At 36.2% G+C, this 21,806-nt stretch overlaps 1 protein-coding gene across 3 annotated transcripts in view; it reads right to left on the bottom strand.

Moving 5' to 3' along the window:
• LOC6038075 overlaps positions 1 to 21,806 on the bottom strand; it is a 554,342-nt gene that overhangs the window by 172,074 nt on the left and 360,462 nt on the right. For all 3 annotated transcript variants that reach the window (XM_038257659.1, XM_038257658.1, XM_038257657.1), the window contains 2 exons: positions 3,248 to 3,312; positions 1,809 to 1,998 (listed from right to left, as the gene is read on the bottom strand). In XM_038257659.1, coding sequence (XP_038113587.1) covers positions 1,809 to 1,998; positions 3,248 to 3,312 — 255 coding nt within the window. The remainder of the gene's footprint in view (positions 1 to 1,808; positions 1,999 to 3,247; positions 3,313 to 21,806) is intronic.

Here is a 21,806-nt window from a genome sequence, read left to right as displayed (position 1 = left end):
GAACCTTTTTTGATAAAAAAAAAATAATTTCAATTGACTGTTCTGAACTAATCGGCTTGACTGTAAATTGCATGTCATAGTTTGATTCAGATAACATTTATTTTTGAAGCGTTCACACCTGGGAATTGTTGTTGCTTATTTGTTGGGCAACAAAAATATCGCCATTATGGATTGAAAATATACTGTTATATTTTTGATATTTTTTTAACAAAAAAATTGTTATAAATTGTGGTCAAGATCGAAATTGAAATATTTTTAAACGTTTTTTTTAGCGTGACCAGATTGGATGAAAATTGAATTAATATTTTTTCAAAGAGGGTTGTGCAAGAAGAATTTGTTCTAACGTATTCGAAAAATTACAGTCTGTAAGGGCGAGGGCGTGAGAGAGTTTGGTATGAAAAACATCTATTGTTTAATTTATACTACTTTTTGCACTTTGATTTTTTTAAGCTTAGTCATTTATTAGCCTGAACACTATGTTACAAAAACTTTACCGTAAAACCATTAATAAAAAACAACTTCGTATCATATTAAGGTGTCCAAAAAATACAAACATATTAAAAAAAACTAGCTACAAATATTTGAAAACTTTGGGTTGTGATTTCATGAAATAGAGTTTGTGTTGAAAAAGCACGAGAAGTTAGATTGTTGAGCTTAATTCAATGATAATCTCTTTATTCATAATCTGAAACCAGTAAAAAAAATTCTGGAAAAAGTTATTTGCCGTGGAAAACATATTTTTTGCTTTATTATTTTTTATTTCAATTTTATCTGTCATTGTTATTTATTAGCATATTCTCTCGACACAGAAACAAATTAATAAGCATTTTTTTTGGTTGTGGGCGTGGATCTTACTCAATTCCCAAACACCTTGATTTAAAAAATAATACTTCGCAACAAAAATACGAACGATAGTTTTTTTTACCTTGCTACGATTTCAGAGGCAGCATATAAAATTAGAATTGTATATTTTCTTAAAGTTGTATGATTTTTTACAAGCAGTAACTATTTATTAATCCTCACACTCATTTAAACCATTTAAGTAACTATTCTGTACAATTTTGTCGAACTTTTTTGACCCCGTTGGGGCTACAAGTGTTAATCAGAAGCGGGATCAGAATAACTTTGATAAATTTAAAATTTCCCGGGAAATTGATTGAAATTTCCCGTTTCTCGGGAATTTTGAATCCCCGGGAAATTGGACGCTCTAATTCTATTGCAATGGGGCACTACAAATGATGATAAATGACAGAGTGAAAGAAGAGTGTTAGGCGTAATCTAACCTATAGGTATATATAGGCACTCTCCAGGATCTCTTCGAAAGATTGGCTGCGCTAGGGTTTGATTAGATTAGAAAAACGCTTGCAAGACATATTTTTGAAAAGCTGTTGATATTGAAACGAGTGCTATTTAGATAACACTAAGAAAAACTTATATTTCAAAAAATCTAAACTTCAAGAGGTTCAGCAAACAGTAGTCCTATAAAAAAAGTCTGGAAGGAAAATTTGAGGAATTTACCATGAGTCAATAATGAATACTAAATTGCTATTATTCCACACCAACATTTTCCAAATCCTGAAGCTTAACCACATCATTGCTGCAGCACTCTTGCTACCACAACATTCGCTTTGAACTTTGAGTTGATGATCGCTTTAAAATTTCAATTTCCCACAAAGTCAGCTCAAACAAACCCAAACAAGTCCCAAAAAATCCAACGCCGGAATCCAAACCTCCCCAAAACCACCCCGCTGTGATCCTCTGAAGAAAAACTTTTCCCCCTTCCGTTTTCCCCTTTAATTTTCACTCACCTGCAGCATCAACCCTGCGTCCTGGCGGAAGTTGGGCTTGAGCGGGGCAAAGCTTACGTTTCCGCTGGCACTGCCCCGGCCGCCACTTCCTCGCTGCTGCTGCTGCTCCACCAGCCGTTCCATCGTTTCCCGGATGCGGCCGGAATCAATTTTTGCGCCGAAAAACTGAAACGTTACCTCGTTGTTGGCCCTGCCACGTGTGTTTTTGGGGTTTTGTTGTTGTTGGAGGTTTTGAGGGAAAAGAAGCGAAAAGAAAAAGAACAATTTGAAGGTTGGTGAGCATTTTCACACGTGGAGGATTTTCACTTTTTCCGGGAAAACTTTACATGACAGTTGGGGAATGTTGGGTGAGAGTGTTGAGAAAGATTTGTTGGAATTTTCTTTTTTGTTACCTGTTTTTAAAGATTTGTCAAACAACTTAGTTTAATTTTAAGTCAAATCAAATTAAAATTAAGTCAAGTCCAAGTCCAAGTCCAAGTCCAAGTCCAAGTCCAAGTCCAAGTCCAAGTCCAAGTCCAAGTCCAAGTCCAAGTCCAAGTCCAAGTCCAAGTCCATGTCCAAGTCCAAGTCCAAGTCCAAGTCCAAGTCCAAGTCCAAGTCCAAGTCCAAGTCCAAGTCCAAGTCCAAGTCCAAGTCCAAGTCCAAGTCCAAGTCCAAGTCCAAGTCCAAGTCCAAGTCCAAGTCCAAGTCCAAGTCCAAGTCCAAGTCCAAGTCCAAGTCCAAGTCCAAGTCCAAGTCCAAGTCCAAGTCCAAGTCCAAGTCCAAGTCCAAGTCCAAGTCCAAGTCCAAGTCCAAGTCCAAGTCCAAGTCCAAGTCCAAGTCAAGTCCAAGTCCAAGTCAAGTCCAAGTCCAAGTCCAAGTCCAAGTCCAAGTCCAAGTCCAAGTCCAAGTCCAAGTCCAAGTCCAAGTCCAAGTCCAAGTCCAAGTCCAAGTCCAAGTCCAAGTCAAGTCCAAGTCAAGTCCAAGTCCAAGTCAAGTCCAAGTCCAAGTCCAAGTCAAGTCCAAGTCCAAGTCCAAGTCCAAGTCCAAGTCCAAGTCCAAGTCCAAGTCCAAGTCCAAGTCCAAGTCCAAGTCCAAGTCCAAGTCCAAGTCCAAGTCCAAGTCCAAGTCCAAGTCCAAGTCCAAGTCCAAGTCCAAGTCCAAGTCCAAGTCCAAGTCCAAGTCCAAGTCCAAGTCCAAGTCCAAGTCCAAGTCCAAGTCCAAGTCCAAGTCCAAGTCCAAGTCCAAGTCCAAGTCCAAGTCCAAGTCCAAGTCCAAGTCCAAGTCCAAGTCCAAGTCCAAGGCTGTTTTATTATAACATTTTATTTACTCTGCTCACGATTATCGATGTCAAGCTAAATTCCGTTACACTTCATTAGAATCTACTTCGTCAAGAGCCTAATACTTTGTTGTACAAAGGCGTAAAACGTGTGCACTTCATGAAGCGCGCGGGTACTTACTTGCCGGAAAACACTTCGAGGTCGTTTATTTTGGAAATGTTGGCGTTCCGCAGGGAGCGATTTATCTGGAAACAAAAACGGAGACAACAAAAGGGAAAACTGGGTCAGATGGGCCGTTATGGGTAGAGGCCGACTACAATGTCGTTTTTAAAAATCGGATGCTTTTTTTTTTTTTTTTTAATTTATATTTATTCAAATTTCTTTTCCATGTACATTCATTCAGTTAAAATATTATTGAGTGTCCAATCACAAACGATGACTTTTCACCTCAATTTTAAATACTAGCAACTTTCATTTATTCATGAAATATTGTAGCTTTCGCTATTCAGTGATTTCAAATGTAGGAGGTCCTACATGTACAAAAGGGAAAAGGGATACCTTAAAACTAACTTATAAACTATATAAAGAGCGGATCAATGCAGCTGAAGACTGCAATGATTTTTGTCGAAATGCATCAATTATCTTATTGGACATAACATCCAAAGTGTCAACTTCGGCTAATTGATGAAGTTCACTGGTGCTGAACCAGGAGGAAGTTTCAGAATCATTTTCAGAATTTTGTTCTGAATCCTCTGAAGTTTTTTCTTCCTGGTTAAGCAACAGCTTGTCCAGATCGGCACAGCATAAAGCATGGCAGGTCTGAAAATTTGTTTATAAATTAACAGTTTATTCTTGAGACAAAGTCTAGAATTCCTGTTTATAAGTGGATACAAACATTTAATATATTTGTTACATTTAACCTGGATACTTTCAATGTGATCCTTGTAAGTAAGGTTTTGTCAAAACCAAGTCCAAGATATTTCACTTGATCCTCCCACTTTAAATTTACCTCATTCATCTTTATAATGTGATGACTTTTGGTTTAAGAAAATCAGCCCTTGGTTTGTGAGGGAAAATAATAAGTTGAGTTTTGCAGCATTTGGAGTAATTTTCCATTCTTTCAAATAAGAATTGAAAATATCCAAGCTTTTTGTAATCTTCTTGTGATGACACGAAGGCTTCTGCCTTTGGCGGAGATGCTTGTGTCATCAGCAAAAGTGATTTCTGACATCCTGGGGCAAATCAGGCAAGTCAGAAGTAAAAATATTGTATAAAATTGGACCCAAAATGCTTCCTTGAGGGACGCCAGCACGTACAGGTAGTTGATCAGATTTGCTATTCTGATAACATACCTGCAGAGTACGATCCGTCAAATAATTTTGAATAATTTTCACGATATAAATCGGAAAATTAAACCTTTTCAATTTCGCAATCAAACCTTTATGCCAAACACTGTCAAATGCTTTTTCTATGTCTAGAAGAGCAGCGCCAGTAGAATAGCCCTCAGATTTGTTGCTTCGAATTAAATTTGAAACTCTCAACAACTGATGAGTAGTTGAATGCCCAAGGCGAAATCCAAACTGCTCATCAGCGAAAATTGAATTTTCATTAATGTGCGTCATCATTCTATTAAGAATTATTCTTTCGAATAATTTACTAATAGATGAAAGCAAACTAATGGGCCGATAGCTTGAGGCTTCAGCAGGATTTTTATCCGGTTTCAAAATCGGAATTACTTTGGCATTTTTCCAACTACTGGGAAAATATGCCAAATCAAAACATTTGTTGAAAATTTTGACCAAGCTACTTAAAGTTGCTTCTGGTAATTTTTTAATTAAAATGTAAAAAATGCCATCCTCACCAGGGGCTTTCATATTTTTAAATTTTTTGATAATAGTTTTTATTTCATTCAGATCCGTATTAAAAACTTCATCTGATGAAATATTCTGAAATTCTATTGAAATTTGATTTTCAATAGGACTCAAAACATTCAAGTTGAAATTATGAGCACTCTCAAACTGCTGAGCAAGTTTTTGAGCTTTTTCCACATTAGTTAATAGAATATTATCACCATCTTTTAAAGAAGGGATGGGTTTTGAGGTTTCTTAAGAACCTTTGAAAGTTTCAAAAGGTTTGGAATAAGGTTTAATTTGTTCGACATCTCTTGCGAACTTTTCATTTCGCAGGAGAGTGAATCTGTGGTCAATAACCTTTTGCAAATCTTTTGAATTCGCTTCAGTGCAGGATCACGAGAACGTTGATACTGTCTTCGGCGAACATTTTCAGACGAATCAGAAGCTGAAGATCGTCATCAATAATGGGAGAATCAAATTTGACTTGGACTTTAGGAATAGCAATATTCCTAGCATCCAAAATTGCATTAGTTAAAGATTCCAAGGCTGAATCAATATCAGCTTTGGTTTCTAAAACAAAATCATGATTTAAATTATTCTCAATATGATGCTGATACCTGTCCCAATTAGCTTTGTGGTAATTAAACACAGAACTATTGGGTCTGGTAACTGCTTCATGAGAAAGTGAAAAAGTTACTGGAAGATGATCAGAATCAAAATCAGCATGAGTCACTAAAGGACCACAATACTGACTTTGATTTGTCAACACCAAATCAATTGTTGATGGATTTCTAACAGAAGAAAAGCAAGTTGGCCCATTCGGGTATAAAACCGAATAAAGACCAGAAGTGCAATCTCTGAACAGAATTTTACCATTGGAATTTACTTTTGAATTATTCCAAGATTGGTGTTTGGCATTAAAATCACCGATGATCAAAAATCGAGATCTATGCCGAGTAAGTTTATTCAAATCCCCTTTGAAATAATTTTTATTTTCCCCAGTGCATTGGAATGGCAAATATGCAGCTGCAATCATAATTTTCCCAAATGAAGTTTCAAGTTCAATGCCCAAACTTTCAATAACTTTTAACTTAAAGTCACGTAACGTGCTATAAGTCATACTACGGTGGATAACTATTGCAACTCCACCGCCATTTCGATTCATTCGGTTATTAGTTATAACTTTATAATCTGGATCACTTTTCAAATAAGTGCCAGTTTTTAAAAATGTTTCGGTTATAACAGCAACATGCACGTTATGAACTCGTAAAAGTTGAAAAATTCATTTTCTTTCGCTTTTAAAGAGCGAGCATTAAAATTCATAATATTGATGGAATTACTTAGATCCATGATTAAACTTCAGGGTAAGAACAACATCATTCGCAAATTTTAATCCAATCTGGATTGCTTCCATCATGGATGTAGCATTACTCATTGTTTGAATCAAACCAAACAGTGAGTTTTGCAAAAGTCATTTTTCAAACGTAACATCGCCGAGATCAGAAGATCCCAAAGCGTTGCCAGCAGAAAAATTTTCAAATGAAATTTGAGGTACCTGGCCAATTTCAGGAAGAATTGCAGAGGATTTGAAATTTTTGGATGTACCTGAAACAGCGGCAGCATAGGAAATACCGTTGCCTGTTTCAATGGTAGAAGTATTTTTTCTAGCTCTCTCATTAGAGGGAGATAGCAAAAACGTTTGATTTAAAGATGCAGGTACAACCTGACTTTGAGAAAATTTCGGTTTGGATTTCGGCTGATGCTTAGCACGAGAATCCAAAACCTTTTTTCTGATGGGGCAATCCCAGAAATTTGATTTGTGATTTCCACCACAATTTGCACATTTAAATTGGGTGACTTCTTTCACGGGACAATTGTCCTTGTCGTGAGAAGAATCCCCGCAAACCATGCATTTTGGAACCATGGCGCAATGATCAGTACCGTGACCGAATGCCTGGCAACGCCGGCACTGGGTCAGATTCTGGCCATTACCGCCATGTTTCTTAAAATGCTCCCACTTTACCCGTAGGGGAGAGTGGGGAGACTTGATCCCCGGGGAGACTTGATCCCAAGCCTGTATCTCGTCACCATGTGGGTAAAACAATTAGCTTTGTTCTAGAAAGTTGTGCGAAATTGACTAAAACTCATTGAAGAAAACAAAGAAAAAAAAAAATAAAAAATGTTTAGATTGAGTTACACACATTTTTCGAAGAAGTGCTGCAAAAAACTTCCAAGAGATCTTTTTTCTTTGTTTTGATAAGTATAGAAAACACTCAAAAATTATTCAAAAAAATATTTTTTATACATGAATTGTTTGATAAACATATCAACTCCAAAATCCTTATGCATTTTACGTTAAATTTATCGTCATACTATTTTTACAATCAATTGTTTAAAAAAGTGCGTTTAGGGAGACTTGTTCCCTGCATTTTTACATTCACTGGAATCAGCCACAAGATTAAATAATTGGGCTGGGTTTTCGTACATAGTTTCCTTTAGTATAGTTGTACATAACTTACTGCAGTTTGAACCATTTTTCAAAAGTATTGTAAACAAAAATTACCAGCTTTTGTAAACATGCTCAATTTTGGTCTAAAAAAGAGAATTTTAGGTTTTTAAATATTTTACATGCTAAACATGTTGTATTTTGAACACAAACGTACAGGTTCAATGTGAAATTGCCGTATCTTATAGAAAATTAAAAGTTTGTATTAATAAGAAACATTTTGCTTAAGATTTCTTCAAAATGTTGAAAGGGGGATCAAATTACCCCCAACATTTTGAAAATGCCGGTTTAAAATATTTTTTTAAAGCGCTTGGCATTATTCTAAGAGTTTATCTGATGAAATACCCTCATCAGCCAAACATAGTTGAATGTTTAAGCTTTCAATTCATGCAAAAAGATCATGGTTTTGTGAGAAATTGACAGAGTTATGTGCGATACAAAAAAAAGGGATCAAGTCTCCCTACTCTCCCCTACATGGAACAAAAACTGAACTTTGTCCAAAAGTTTCAAATTGTTGATTTCATTTCTGTTGAAATGAATCAGATAAAATTGTGAAGTCAAACCAAAGCGAGAAATATTCCCGTTTGATTTTTTCTTCATTGGTATTACTTGGGATGGGGCAAAGCCAAGCAACACCTTAAGTTCGTTTTTGATCTCATCTACCGTCAAGTCGTTGGAGAGACCTTTCAGGACCGCCTTGAATGGACGAGCATTCTTGGTCTCATACGTGTAGAAATTGTGTTTGTGGTTTTTTAAATAACCAACAAAAGTTTGGTGATCTTGTAAAGATTCCGTCAACAAGCGACATTCTCCTCTTCGACCAAGCTGGAACGAAACTTTCAAATTGCAAGTTTCCTTGCAATTCTTCAGTTGCGTTCGAAAGCTGGCCAAATCGGAGACGGAAGTCACTACAATTGGCGGAGCCTTTACTCGTTTCTCGACGGCAGAAGGCTCAGTACGAGGAGAAGGTTCCTTGTCATCAGTTTCGGATAAAACACCGAAACTGTTTGTCAATGGAATTGGAGGATTGACCTCACATTCAGAATCAGAATCAGACCTCAGAAGAGGCTGTTTTCTTTTTCTGTTTCCGTTAGCCGGTTTAGCGTTCAAACGCTTCACCGACGTAACGACCAAATCTTCAGAAGATTTGCGTTTTCCTTTGTTTTGACGCATTTGCAAGCAAAGTTCTCTTAAAAAGATGGCTTCGTTTGTAAAATACAACAAAATTTCAGGCGGGGTTAGTCTTGAAAAGACTGTTTAGAATTTTGGAAAATAACTCAGGTAGTCTTTAAAAAGACTGTGAATTTTGTTTTGAAATAACTCTGAGCTTAGGTAGTAAAAAATACCGCAGCTCTAGTGTCCGTTCACCACGAAGGTTCGACTACAATGTCGTTGTTTTCATTGTTTGAGGGGCGAAGACGATAAATATGTCAAATCGTGCTGAGAGATGGCTTTAAAGTAGCCACTTTTATTGGTACTTGTGCGTGGAGCATATGCTGATGTTGCTGGAAAGTTTATTTATAAATCTGTGTGACAAAATTGATAAGTTATGTTTTAATTTCTTTTGAAACACAAAATTAATTAATGAAAAAAAAGAAAGAAAAAAAACAAAGTTGCTAAATAGTTCCGAAAAAATCAACTGATAAATAAAAATCGAGAAAAGGACAAAGGACAAAGGACAAAGGACAAAGGACAAAGGACAAAGGACAAAGGACAAAGGACAAAGGACAAAAGACAAAGGACAAAGGAAATAAGAAATAAGAATGGCAAACGAGTAGAAGAAATTAAACTTAAATGTAGTAATAACATAGTTTGCTTTAAAAAAAATATATATTTAAAAAAGAGATTTACTTTTTCTCAAAATTACTCCAATTTCGTTAATTTATTTGAAACCAGGTGCTGCAGAGCTTCCAATCAATTCCAGCTAATTTCATTAGACAAAACCGTCACCCGAACTGATTCGATTTCCATAAATTAATCCCTTAACACCATCGCGGCGAGGCTCGAAATTGCGCCTCGCAAACTCCCACGCGCGCTGAAACGAGTGCTCCATTCAGGCCTCTTCAGCAGCTAATTAGCGTTCTAATCCGCGCTAGGTTCAGCTTGGCTTGCTGCACAAAAGCCGGGCCTATTCGGTGCAAATCTCTCCTTTCCAACAGTGAAATTGGGTGCGCCCGTGTATTACAAGCCGCAAAAGGATCGAGCCTGAGCTTCGTTGAAACTGCTTATTATAAACTGGGTAAATTGTATGCTGTGGAAAAAATGTATTTTTCAGCCTCACAAAATGGCGTAGCTGACAAGATAATCTATTGGATTATATAAAAAAAAAAACAAAGTTTGTTGTCCAAAATTATAATTTGTTCCATAATTTGTTAATCAAAATTTTTAGCATTTTTCAAAACAAATTAAAAATGTTACTAGAATCCACAAACACCAGAAATAACACAACTTGTTAGAAAAACATAGATATTTTAAAAGCGTTTCAATTGTTTTATGCAACTTTATTTCGTAAAATTAAAACAACTTTGATCCTACTGTAAATTTTTAATAATATCTTTTGTATGCACTGAATTTAATATCTTAAAATGACAAAGTTTGTATTTTCAGCAAGTTGTGTTCCCATTACCATTTTATCTTTGTTCGGGTTCTAAAACAGAACCAGAGCCCATTTACTGCCAATTTTCTCACCCTCGCGAGTGTCGTCACCTCCGGATTGGTCCCAAGAGGTGGAAAAAAATATCCAGATGCGAACGAGGTTCCTAGAATGCCATCAGCCGCGCCGAAACCGTGTCTAACACGGCAAACAAGCTTTGCTTCAGCTCCTCTGACGCGCGAGTTGACTCTTTTTTAATAACTCGCTAATTGAAGTATTTGCCGCGGAACAGTACCGCCCCCTTAACGGGGTCTCCCCTTCCATTGGGTAGGCGGAATATGGGGTGGGAAAGGGGTGCTGGTTATGGCTGGAATGTAAATTTAGTCATTTCACAACATGTAAAAAAAGCGCTGCCTCTCATAACAAACGTTGCTGGTTGAAGCTACCATGACGGCATAGCTAGTGTATGCTAACGACTTTGGCGGCGCAGGATAACATAGAAAGTGCCGACGGTGGAGACCGGATCGTTTGACGGTGCCGGAGCATGGATTTGATGTTTGGGTAATTATGGTGGTAAATTGAAATTTTTCCGCGAAATTAAGAGGCAGAAGCGAGAAATGATTTTAAAAGCGTATTTTTTCAATTGGGATGAAATTCTAGTGTGAAATAGAATCATTCAAGTTATGTCTCGTTTTAGATTTCTCATTTTTCATTTCCCATTTCTCATTGCTCATTTCTCATTTTTCATTTTTCATTTTTCATTTCTCATTTCTCATTTCTCATTTCTCATTTCTCATTTCTCATTTCTCATTTCTCATTTCTCATTTCTCATTTCTCATTTCTCATTTCTCATTTCTCATTTTTCATTTCTCATTTCTCATTTCTCATTTCTCATTTCTCATTTCTCATTTCTCATTTCTCATTTCTAATTTCTAATTTCTCATTTCTCATTTCTCATTTCTCATTTCTCATTTCTCATTTCTCATTTCTCATTTCTCATTTCTCATTTCTCATTTCTCATATCTCATTTCTCATTTCTCATTCATTTTTTAATTTTTCATTTCGCATTTCTCATTTTTCTTTTCTCATTTCTCATTACTCATTTCCCATTTGACATTTCTCATTTCTCATTTCATTTGTTTTTTTTTCTCTTTACTTATTTGTTTTTATTTTTCTCATCACTCATTATTCGTTACTCATGATTCATTATTCATAACTCATGATTCTTCTCTTATTACTCATTAATCATTGATCATTTCTCATCTCTAATTTCTTTTTTCGAATTGCTCATTTTTCATTCCTCATTTCTTTTTTCCCGTTTCATTTTATTTATTTCTATTACTTAACTTCCTAGCTTATGAATTTTTTCACAAGTTTCATTATTTTTCTTAAATTTGATTTAGAACTCATTCATGCGTTGAAAATTTTCATTCAGGCGTTGAAAATTTACCTCGCAATGAGAACGTGAGCTGTTCGAGTCTATAACCACCGATTTTACGCAACATCATCAAAGTAAATAACAACGCAAATTGTGCCGGCTCATTACTTTTAGCCAACGGTGGTTAGAATAACGTGAAGCTTTGATCAACAATTATGAAAAATTACAGTAATGTCAATTTTGAATAACTCAAAAAAGAACTGTAAAAAGTTTTAGTAAATCACAAAAAAGAAAGATTTTGGATATTTGCCAACTCATCAATTTCTTCAGATTTTTGAACCAGTTTAACAAATCTGATTCATCAAAAAATCAGAACAAAAAAACTCAAAAAGCTCCACCACCCTGAAGCCACCACCTACATTGGCTGCTTTTGGCGTGCGATGTGCAAAATTAATTAGCATGTCTCGCTTAATTATCAACCGAGCCCGTCACCTCCGGGGAACCCACTTGTGTGCGGAGGCATTTTTGCTTTGATTTTGCAGCTCGTTGGCTGCACTCGTTGGAAAAAAGCGTGAACTCACTCGCTCTCACTCTTATATTTAGCTTTCCAGACCAGGAGGCCCCGTTTGTTGTTTTGCCGTCACTGTGAAGCAGCCACCACCACCAGCTTTATACAGTTGAAAGGTGTGAAAGTCACGGGACTTTGCTAAATTTGCGCTGGTTTGAAGTTTTTTTTTTCTTGGAAATTTAATAATTATATTTGCAGGTTAATTATTGAAATTTTTATTTGTTGTTCCAAAACTTGAACCATTTTCTGTAGTACCATATATTTGGATCTTTAACCTAATGTCCAACACCAATGCCCTAACGTCCAAGATCGTCCTGACTAATTCTCTGCCATCAACGACCCCACCGACCTGTTTCGCTCTTCCGGTCAATGCAGTCAAGTGGCACTACAATCATGGCCAGAAAGTTTGTCATTCGCCGCATTATGGCCGACATACATGCCGAGAGGAAACTCTTTCTTCCTGAAACACACTACCGTCACAAACGGTCGAGTTGTGCAGCTGCTGCTACTCCGGGGACCAATTCGAGGTGCTTGTATGATGGTCCCCCCTCCCGCTGATGCATCAAGAGCTGGTCCAGATTGCTAAGAGGCTTAAATTTTGAAGGACCTGGCGACTCCTCGAAGGATCTGCCACTTGACATCGCCGAACAATGGAGGCTCTTGGTGCTATTAGGGTTGATTCCGTATCGAGAGAAGGTCAACTGTAAGTGATGGTGAAGTCATATGATGGTGGACCGAGCCCTGCTCATGGAGGTCAAACTAATGGTTCAACGGATGTAACCGTGGACAACCGCCGGAACCTCGGCTTTGTGACATGGTTTGGCACAGCAGTGTGGGGGGAGATATCTCGAATACAACGGTGATTATGAAATTTGAATTTTATTGATAATTCGTTGAAATTATAGTTTGTTTTATATATTCGGATATTTGATGGTTCAGAAATTACAGCTTCTACAAGCCTTTCAAGTCATAATACGGGCTGTAGAAAACTCCGTCATGAACGTGTATCGCATACAAAATATATTTCTGGACAGGTCCGAAAAACTTCGTCACTTTCATACATAAACTAACAGGCGAAATTCTATAACATTCATGTTGAAAGCTTTACACACTTTCATCCAATTTTGCTCTCATAACAAGCTATCAAAACTGTGCTGTAATGGAAGCTCGATACAAAGCCACAAAGTGAACAATCTCCCAAACATACGACATACGACACTCTACTCACTACCAAGACCCAAGGACAGGACCAACTTTTAAAAGCTACAGTGTCAAACCCCTCTCCCCTCCCCCTCAAAAATCTCACAACGAGCTGATCTATTCCATTAAACTGACGTCAAAGTGGGCCCCATAATCTGTTCAATAATTTAATCTTTGGCCTCCAATCAGGGAAGTACACGTCCTGCCGCTGCTGGTAGAGCCCAGAGGTATAGAGCCCAGGACCTGCATGGTAATAAGCGATGTCCTTTGGAAAAATATTGCCACTTTGGCTTGGCCCCTAGTACCGCACCACACCGACGGAAAACTTTGGCTGTGCGAGTTTAAAATTAAATTGTCCCAGAGGAAAATTTAATGAAATTTTACCCGCAAAACTTTCCCATTCCTGCCGGGCGTGCACTCGCACTACTTTTAGCTTTTTTTTCGTCACTTCATCGCTGAAGGCTTGTGATGTTGAGTTGTGCGCTTCTGGTTGAAAGGGGTTTCACTTAATTGAAGGAAAGAACGATTTTGATCAAGTGCAAATCTTTAGTTACTTGAAAATTTATTTTTTTAATTATTTGCATTTTTGATGAAATACAATAGGTTCAAGTACAACTGGGACTCACATTTCTTTTTTTCACAAAAAAATAATGCAATTAATTGTGAAAACAAACTTATCACAATAAGATACTTGGGTAATTCTCAGCGAACTCACGTAGCAGTTGCTTCGACCCCTCTTCGATTTGCGTGAAAATTTGCACTAAGGGGTAATTTTGGTTCCTGATCACGAATCTGAAGTTCATCATTGTTCAATATCTGGTGACGGTGAGGCGGTACAACCCGTTTTATTTTTCTGTATTTTTTACTAAGACACGATTTTCAGTGATTTCTAGCTCGAAGCCGTGAAGAGATAGAAATTTGGTGTCAAAGGGGCTTTTGCGTGAAATTCGACGCACGGTTTGATGGCGTACTCAAAATTTTAAAAAATCGTATTTGGTTAAAAATAGTTTGAAATCGCTGACATTTCCCATTATTCAACTGTAACAAATTGATAGACATGTCATTTAATGGAAATTTTAATGTGCTATTAGAACCATTTTTTTTTCATTTTAAAATCATGTTTTTTTTAGTATCTTTTCAGGGTTAGTTATTAGAGTGAAACAATGTTCCACGAAGTTGTAAAGCAGACAAAAAAATATTCATATATAAACATAAATGGTCTGTATGTATTCTTTACATGTTACCAGAATTTCACAATTTTTTTTTGAAAAAAAAAAAATGATGATTTTGACTATTCTTTTTATCAAGTTTTCAATTTAAAACTCAATCGTGTGCTTTTGAAAGTATTTTTTTAAATGTTTATCAAATTTTGCATAAGAATGACCCTTTGAACGATTGGTGTGATCCGTGCATTGCTATAATCAGGTCCAAATGGTGCAAAATTAGCAGAACTTTCCGAAAAAATGCTTGCAAAAGCACACGATTGAGGGGGTTATGGTTTTAAAAATTCAAAGATCATCAAACGATCTATCTTAAAAAATCATGTTTTGGAACGCTGAAAATTGAGTTTCACCGTATATATCGATGAAATAAACCATTAAATTGTCGATAACTGATGTGTTTACGTATATTCAACAATTTTAATAGATTTTTAAAAGACTTTCTTGCGAAATAGTTCAAATACAATCTTTTTTCTAAATGTACAGATTTCTCAAAGAATCAACAAACAAATATTGGAAAGTTTTACACCAAAATGTTGGAATTTTTTTTTCTTATCTGAATCCGACATTAGTTTAAAAAAAAAAGTTAAATTTGAAAGTAAAAACACATTTTTTCAATCATAAGTTTACGCTACTTGTTCATTGGTCGCGACATGTGTCTTATAGCTTTGCTGCATAACTTCTATATACGAATGAAAACCGTGCACCGAAAAATATGCACACGATTATTTCCGGACTGGCTGAACCAATTTGGACCGTTCTGGTCTCATTTGGGCCGTATTGGGGTCCCACAAGACCCTAGTTAATATTATGAAGTTTTGTAAAGTACTTCAAAAAGTATGCTAGAAAACGATTTTAACAAAAGTCCAGATGATTGTAAAAAAGGGTGGTTTTTGTGCGATAACCACTCATGTACATTTTTAGAAAGGAAAATTTTCCAATGAGCCTAAAACATCGAAAATTTGACAACCCTATAAAATGTGTATAAAAAACACTTAAGTTTTTTTTTGCAATTCCGTCGTGAAATTACTTACTTTTCCTGTCATTCTTGAACGACGAAAAAGCCTACTTTTCTGTACCAAAAATAACAGAATCGAATAGCAACTCTTTTCAAAATAAATGCTGAAAAGTTCTGCTTTTTAGCACTGAAAAGGGTGCTGAAAAGTTGAACTTTTCAGCACTTGTTTCGAAAAGCAACACTTTTCAACATTTTTTAGATTTAAACGATTTATTGACAAAATACATGAAAATTTTACATAAAATTTCACTCAATTGGTGTTTTTCGGAATTGTTGTATGGAACTCGTTGCAAAACTTGATTTTTTCAGCACTCCTCGTATTTATCCAACTCGGTGAACCTCGTTGGATAAATGTACGACTCGTGCTGAAAAAATCCTATTTGCAACTTGTTGCATAATAGTTATACAACAAGTTGCAAGAGGATTTTTCAGCACGAGTCGTACATTTATCCAACGAGGTTCGGATAAATGTGCTGAAAATCAACAACTTCCATTTTTGCAATTCAAACACACTGTGAAATTTTATGTTAAATTTTCATGTTTTTGTCAATAAATCGTTTAAATCAAAAATGTTCAAAAGTGTTACTCGAAACAAGTGCTGAAAACTTCAACTTTTCAGCACCCATTTGAGTGCTGAAAAGTAGAACTTTTCAGCATTTATTTTGAAAAGTGATGCTATTTAATTCTGTTATTTTTGGTACAGAAAAGTAGGCTATTTCGTCGTTCAAGAATGACAGGAAAAGTAAATAGTTTCACGACGGAATTGCAAAAACTACTATTTATACACTTTTTGGAGGCCAGATATCAAATATATCGATAATAATGATGTCCTGGTCGTTAGCTAGGTAGTTGAAAGAACTTTCAAAAGGGCCCAAAACATCGAAGATGTGATAAACCTATTTAAAGTTATGAGCACCTATATGTTGTTTTGGAAACGATGTCCGATCTTGGGACCTATCGTTGGATGCATAATCAAAAGAACTATCCAACGAGTCCAAAAAAAATAAAAATATATAAAGATCTGACAGCCCTATCGACTTATGAGCACCGTCATCAGGGGTGACATTGGGTCTGGGGACGGTATGACGGATGACAGTATATGAAGTTTTACTTAGAGGACATTTGTAGGTTGGACATTTTTAGTTAACAAAAAAAAAAAATATCAATGTGAGGAAGGCATAAACCACCTAACGGTGGATTAAATAATGTTTTTATCATTGATTTTTTTTTAATTGTGGGAAAATTTAGACCAATTTTCCATAACCCATATTTTTTTTATTTTTTTATTTTGCAAAATATGACCAAACCAATGTTGACCAATTTTGCAAACGTCATTTTGGCCATGTCTTTATATTAAAACTTTTTGTAAAGGGAAAAATTTGAAAGTTGATTTTTAAAATTATATATTATATATTATATATTTTAAATTATTGAAAATCAAAAATATGATCGAAAATTGTCTTACTGTCCATAACCAAATTTCCAATTATTTTTTGTTATAAAATATAGCACTGAACTGAAGGGAAAATTTTGGCCAACTTTGTCAAGAACATTATTTTGGCCATGAAATGTGGTCTTGGTATCGACACTTTTTTAAAAGTGAAAAATATTATTATTTCAACTTTCAAACATTTTGGTTATTTGCTCAGTTGGAGATTTGCCTGGTTCACACTCACTATCAAACATTTATTTTGATAGTGTGCGTGAGCGCCGTGTAAAAAGTGACAGTTCGTCACCGTCATCAGGTCACAAAACTTGATCTTTTCTGGTTGCTTCCACCTGGCACCTTTCCTATCGAGTTTTTATGGTTTCATTTATAAAGTCATTATAAATGAAACCATAAAAACTCGATACCCAGTTGTTAAAATGTTTTTCATCGCAGAAATTACAGCTAAATCAAATCGAGTTCTTCTTTGCATCCTATTAGGAATGAGTGTAAAAATCGTCTCGATTTTTTTTGTTTTCCGATTTCGTCATTTTGAAATTGTCCGAGGAATCCGATAAAAATATTTCCAGACATAGGCTTTTTGGTCCAGACACCGTCAAAACGACGTTTTATTGTCCTTTTCATATGTTGGGCTGGATTTTTGAAAATTCTTACTTTTTTTCATTCGCGTATAAGACAGCCAAAATGGGTTGAAATGGCGTGGAGTTATGATTTTTGAAAAAGTGGTTTCGACCACCCTAACGTGGCGTAGGTCACCTAAGGGCCAAATAAAAATAATTATTTCGGCCAAGGAACCCCAGGAACATGTTGAACCCAATCCGAGAAATTTTGTTTTCTAGCTGTTTGCGGAGAAATTGTTGCAAATTTTAGAGTTTTTTCTATGATTCTATTGGTGAAACCATGAATAACACATTTTGTGTCGAAAAACGTTTTTAATCCACCATTGGGTGGTGCCACATTTACAAAGTAATAATGAAAATAAGTTTATGAAAAATATATACCTGGTATAGGTTTTCCAGAAAACATGCAGACTCTCATTTGAAGCAATGTGGCATTTCGCATCTGACGCGACTCGCACGTAAATTTTGAGGTTAGGCAAACAATCGCTCTTTTTGTATCTTTTTTGGTATAACTTTTTAAATACTTAACTAAACAGAATAAAATTTAATAGGGTCTTAGAATAAGTGGATCCGGCCAAAATCGGTTCAGCCAGTTCTGAGATAATCGTGTGGAAAAAATCATGTCTATGACATTTGCTCAGAATTTGATTCTGAGTCGATAGGTATACGTGAAGGTATATCTATGAGTCTTATTTAAAAAGTTAATTTTTCGAGTGATTTTATAGCCTTGCCTCAGTGAGGTGAGGAAGGCAAAAAGGGTTAAACATGTATTTTTGTTTTAAAATTGCTGCAATTTTTCGTAGAGACAGTTTAGAAGGTGTAGGTAGTTATGTTACACATGACCAGAATGACAAATTTGACCAGAAGGTTGTGTAAATAAATCACTTAAATTTAATTTTAATAATTTTGTTTTAAGTCTGCTTGTTTGTTACAGACTAAACTGAGACTTCGCATATGTGTCTCTGCTCAAATCTAATTGAGGTCATGTTTTGCATTTATAAACTACGGAATTTGATACCCATCCCAACTAGCAAATAGTTTCAAGAGTGCTACAAGTGCTTTTCAGCTATCTTGAAACTTGGAAACTTTTTGACAAAATGAAAAAGTTTTGGAATTTCTTTTACATGTTTTTAATTTTCATGATCAGATCTTATCAACTTTTCCGGAGACATCTACAAGAAAATCCGTTCTCAAGATAAAAGCCCGCAAAACGCAAATGCTGATTTGATTCTGAGAAAAACTCACAAAGTAACAATTAACAACAGCAAACTTTGTAATAAGCTCTGAAAGCCACTCTTTCGGAATACAACCTCAAAGGAAAACATCCTCCCGTGGGTATTTCAATTTTGCCACTCCAGCCGTCGTCGTCGTCGTCGTGTACGCCAACACCTTTTTCTAAAAAGCTTACTCTCCTCACAAAAGCAAACCTGTTTGCCTCCCCGCAAAATCCCTTCGTAATCTTTTATCTCGCAAACACTTTATTGCTCTAATTAGTTCCGCTGGGTGGACGCTCGTCGTCGGTGACTTTCTCACCTTTATCATAACTTGCCGCCCACACTCTTTGGTGGGGGTAGGTCCACCCCCCCTCACTCTGCACAGCACCAGGGTGTTTGTTTACCTCTTTTTCACAAAATGCAGCCCCTCTTCAAAAAGGCCGCATGGATTTAACCTTCACCGTGATTATCACCCGCAGATGCACAGTGGTAAAAATTGAGTTTTTTTATGTAAATTTAAACTTTGTTCAAAATCTACATATTGATGTAAATTCCCACTTATGAAAATATATGTAAAAAAAAAACTCATTGACTTAGCAAGTAAAATTAGAGCCAAAACTGAAACTAGAACAAACAACCCCCCTTGCGATGCTCTAATCTCATTTCTCGACCTGCTGCAGCGCGTGAAACACAGGACTCAGAAGTTGAACCGCCCACCAGAGGAGTGCAAAGTTTATCGCCGACTGTCGCCGCCAGAGTTAGTGTCAGGTGGTGCACCAGGGCCGGAAGTTGTTGACCGATTCCAGGCACGGTTCGCTGCACCCTTGGAACGGGTTGTCCTCTGGGACTCTGCACCGTCAGAGTTGTTGAGGAAAAAGGACTTTGGTGAATTACCTCTAGGAAGAGCTGAGGGCGTGTGAAGAGTTGTGCAGTCAAAAGTGGCACTTGAGGGTCGAAAGTGAAAGGAAAGGTAAATCAAAGGGAAATTTTCCGACTGGTGAGTGGCCTTTGGAGTGAGAAAATCCCAGTTGGATGAGGGGATTTCATGATTAGAGGAAAATTGTATGCATCGCAGGTGGTGACTTGTAATTAAAAGAAGTGAATGTTTTGTGCACGGAACAGAATTGAAGTGGGGTTCGTCGCTTGAATTGCGGGGCACTGTTCTGTCTTTTATTTTCTGTTCTCCTTTTGATCTTTTCAGAATAACAAAAAAATCAACGTAGAAGGACTTAAGGTCAAAAGGTCAAAATTTCGAACGGATAAAGGTAAAAACTAATATATGCTGCGCAAAATAGGACAAAAGCAATTGATAAAATGATAAATTGATAAATTGATAAAATGATAAATTGATAAATTGATAAATTGATAAATTGATAAATTGATAAATTGATAAATTGATAAATTGATAAATTGATAAATTGTTAAATTGATAAATTGATAAATTGATAAATTGATAAATTGATAAATTGATAAATTGATAAATTGATAAATTGATAAATTGATAAATTGATAAATTGATAAATTGATAAATTGATAAATTGATAAATTGATAAATTGATAAATTGATAAATTGATAAATTGATAAATTGATAAATTGATAAATTGATAAATTGATAAATTGATAAATTGATAAATTGATAAATTGATAGATTCATAAATATAAAAATTGATAAATTGATAAATTGACACCCAACCAAGCATCACGATGAAAGAATTATTAATCCTTATCATTGAATGCTCCATTCAGGCCATTTAACTTTACGGTATAACCATAAACAACAATAACAAATAATCTCAAAAATTACAAAAATTAATTCGTTCAAAGCACCATCACCGCAAACTATCCTTCCATTAAACCCCTCGACGAACATGCAATCTAACTTGCACTACATTGCTGCAGGGCACCTCCCCTCACCCACCCTTCACTTTTGCTGTTCTAATTTCATAACACACGCCAGTTCAAGTGTATACATTAATAACAAAATTGCTCAACACTCTTGAAACTCTCGGAACGTTCTACTTTGGGGCCCAACTATAGTGGCTGAGAGAAGTGTCTTAACTAGAAGAGTTGTGCCTTCCCTCCCTCTTAAGGATGCTGCTGGATGGTGCCATGAAAACAACAACAACAACATCAACACCTTAAGCAAGCATTGCATCGTCATCAAGAAACTGGGTTCCGATGGTATCTGACTGCGCCACAACGTCGAGTGCATCCTCTCTGTCTAGCGGGTAGTCCTTACCGTTCCCTTGGGAAGAAGGGGGAGAGCTTATCTGTTTTGCTAAATTATTAGGGTGACTTTGTGGCGTTTGAACCGTTTTGCTATCTTCAATATGAAATTATCGAAATCGTGAACATTAATGTTCATTTTGCCTATATTTTAACGCGCACATACCGATGTTTTGGATTTTTAATTTAAATGAAAACATAATGTCTGACAAAAAAAACCATTCAAAATCCGATGGAGCTTTGTTTTGAAACGGGATGAATATTTTTCAAAATCCCGGTAATTCCCACGAAACTGGGAAATCTTTGAATAGGTAAAAACCAGTTCGTCGCCATCGTGCTAACTTGTCGTACGTGCATTTTGGGCCAAATTGAGTTAAGAACGCCATATTGTGCAGCTCACAATGCCTGACCTTTTGACCGTCACAGATCCCCAAAATTCGATTTCAATCCTGAGACATTCAACAAAAACCGAAAAAACTCCGTGCATTTTTGTCACTTAATATATGAAAGTAGTTTCAATCTTGTCGTGCTATCTTGTCACTCCATGAAAATTGATGTAAGTGCGACAAAAGGCCAAAGGGATTTCAGGCCAGGAAAGTCAGGAGGCGTTTGTCGCCCGTACAAGCTAGACTACCGTAAACATTTGTAATTATAACTCGGGACTCCAGCAACCAACTTCAACCAAACTTTGGGACAATGCACAGAATGGTCAGCCAAACAAAACGTGTTTGTTATTGTTTACATTGCGTACTTTCGTTTTTGTATATTCAAGGTCAAACATTAAAACGCGTTTTTCTCGGAACGTCGAAATGGCGGGTGCGACAAGATAGCACGACGACGTCGAGTTTTTTGCAAAGTTCTTAAACCTTGAAATCATAGACTAATCAGCGATAAT

Source organism: Culex quinquefasciatus, chromosome 2, assembly GCF_015732765.1.
Source record: "Culex quinquefasciatus strain JHB chromosome 2, VPISU_Cqui_1.0_pri_paternal, whole genome shotgun sequence".
Classification (NCBI taxonomy): domain Eukaryota; kingdom Metazoa; phylum Arthropoda; class Insecta; order Diptera; family Culicidae; genus Culex; species Culex quinquefasciatus.
The sequence above is the reverse complement of the archived record's forward strand: the minus strand, read 5'-3'. Positions and strand labels throughout refer to the sequence as shown.